Below are 2,455 nucleotides of genomic sequence, written 5' to 3'. Positions count from 1 at the left end.
CCCTGCTTATTAGCAGCCCCTTTTCTTGGCTGATTCACCGTAATCAATTTACTGTACGTATTCACACTGTTCACCTCATTTTCTTTTTCCTTTGAGGCTTGTCTTCTGTTATTTCCTCTAGCATCAATCTTTCCACTTCTGATAGCATTTTCTATCATTTCACCATTCATAACTATGTCAGAAAAGCTTTTTGTGGCACTTCTTAACATATGTGTGATAAATGGGGCCTTCAATGTGTTAACGAAAAACATTTTCATCTCTCTTTCTAGAAGAGATGGTTGAACTTGGACGGCAACCTCCCTCCACCTCTGTGCGTATTGCCTAAAACTTTCACCGGGCTTCTTTTCCATGTTTTGTAAAGTGATTCTATCAGGTATCATGTTGGTTACATGACTGTACTGCTTTATGAATACCTTTGCTAAATCTCTCCACGAATTAATCTTGGTACGGCTCAATTATTTGTACCACTTGGAAGCTGCCCCTGTGAGGCTATCCTGGAAACAATGTATTAGTAGTTGGTCATTGTTAACATATCCAGCCATTCGCCTACAGAACATGGTTATGTGAGCTTCTGGGCAACTTGTCCCATTGTATTTTTCGAATTCTGGCATCTTAAACTTATTAGGGAGTACCAAGTCTGGGACTAAACTCAGTTCTTTAGCGTCAATCCCACGATAGTTTTCAGTGATCTCCATCGCCTTAAACTTCTCTTCGAGCCATTTGCACCTTTCTTCTAATTGTTTTGGTAACTCTTCATTTATTCTTTCTTTTTCAGCCACTTCATCGAAGTTAGGAATGACAGAGTTAGTAGGGTGGTTTCCGGAGTTAGAGTCCGATCCAGCTTGGAAGTTTGAAGCACCAGCCTGGAACTGCTGAGGCCTGATTGTGACAGTAGATTTGTGCGGGTATACCTCAGCTTGGGTTCACACATATAGAGGAGTAAAGCCTGGAGGATAGAGAAATTCATCATCATTTCCTTCTTCGATATTAGCTATGGGGCCCTTTCCCTTATCATTTCCCCCAGTCAACAGTTGGGTCAACTTCGCCATCATTTCCTTTTGAGATTCCAGTATCTTCTCCGAGATATCCTGTTGCATTTTGTCTAACCGCTCCTGCACTTGTAGCTGAAGTTGGTCTTGCATCTCCTTTTGGTACTATTCGAGCTTTTCCAATCTTTGATCCATGTCTTTGGTTTTCGCTTGAGTACCGTAACGATGTTTAGTAGATTGGTTGGTTTTTCAGATTAACTGAGGAATGATTTATATCAATTAAAATCTTTTAATATTTTTTTAATGCATATGAAGCAAATGCAATGCATGAAATGAATACAAAAAGGTGTCAATTTTGATTCAATTCCATTTAAGAAAACTTTACTAGAAAACAAATTTCTTTACATAAAATGAATTACAAATAAAGCTTTGCCCTACTACTCAGAATTCTAATCTTCCTAAGTGACAAAGCTAACTCTTGCCCCCGATCTGATTCTAATTCATACTTCACACTCAGCATGTCAGCCTGTACTGCCAAAGTCTGTATGTGATCAGTTACTTCTTGAATCTGGACCACAGCTTCCTCCATAATATGATCTCTGCTCCTAACTTGATTCTAAAAGTAGTGAAGCTGTTCATTATTACGACTTTCATTTGCTTCCAAATACTCCATCTGGATCTCATAATTTTGCAATGCCATTTCTGACTCTTCTATTCTTTCTTCATTTCCTCAATCTTGCTCAAGCTTGCTTTTAACTCTATTGCGGAATATCGATTTCGATACTGACGAAGAGATCTTTCCAACTCGGTCACCCTATCCTTTAATTCACCTTTTTCTCTTTGGCTATCTGACAAAGTCTTTTCTAAAGCCTAGTTTCGAATCTGCATCTCTTGGAATTTTCGTTCCCATCTATCAGCTTTGTCCTTTTCTTCTTGAATTTCTTCACGCCACTGTTCTGAAGCTTTTCCCAGCCCGGCAGTTCTCATTGACAGACGCAACTTTTTATAATCTATCTTCAGACTATCCAACTCCTCCTCAGCCTTATTTTTTCCCTTTCTCAATTTCTCAGTTTCGAGCTTTTGAACATTTATGTCTAATCTTAAGTTCATATTCTCTTCCTCCATTTGTTCTATTTTCTTTTCTAAATCTGCATTTCTTCTTTCAAAATCTTGTCTTATGATTTCTATCTCAGAAGGGACGACCCGCAAATATTCCTCTATTGACTGGCTATTTTCCTGATTTGACTTGGGTGTATTATCATTGATCCTTCTAACCCACCATTCATTATACTTAGGAGTTGTCATCGGTCCCACGGCTAACCTCTTCATCTGGCGAGTGTGTTTCCATGCACTGGATATCTCTTGAATCTTTTTTCTATAACCATCATCCCTGTATGAGAGTTCACAATCAGCTATTCCTTGGGTCGCAGGTATAAATTGTTTTGACCTATATTGTCTTACCACCA

The 2,455-nt window shown here is 38.8% G+C and overlaps 1 protein-coding gene across 1 annotated transcript; it reads right to left on the bottom strand.

Moving 5' to 3' along the window:
• Positions 1–455: 455 nt before the first annotated feature.
• Positions 456–1,142, bottom strand: LOC128041705 (uncharacterized). The gene is made up of 2 exons (XM_052632002.1): positions 928–1,142; positions 456–879 (listed from the first exon to the last, which is right to left on the bottom strand). The coding sequence occupies exons 1-2, from the start codon at positions 1,140–1,142 to the stop codon at positions 456–458; spliced, it is 639 nt and encodes a 212-aa protein (XP_052487962.1).
• Positions 1,143–2,455: the final 1,313 nt, after the last annotated feature.

Source organism: Gossypium raimondii, chromosome 6 (genome assembly GCF_025698545.1).
Source record: "Gossypium raimondii isolate GPD5lz chromosome 6, ASM2569854v1, whole genome shotgun sequence".
Classification (NCBI taxonomy): domain Eukaryota; kingdom Viridiplantae; phylum Streptophyta; class Magnoliopsida; order Malvales; family Malvaceae; genus Gossypium; species Gossypium raimondii.
This window is presented reverse-complemented; position numbering and strand designations above follow the sequence as displayed.

Coding starts and splice junctions, on each gene's coding strand:
- LOC128041705 (XM_052632002.1), bottom strand. CDS start 1,142: ATGCAAGACCAACTTCAGCTACAAGTGCAGGAGCGGTTAGACAAAATG. Junction 880..927: donor GGCTTTACTCCTCTATATGT/GTGAACCCAAGC, acceptor TGTCACAATCAG/GCCTCAGCAGTTCCAGGCTG.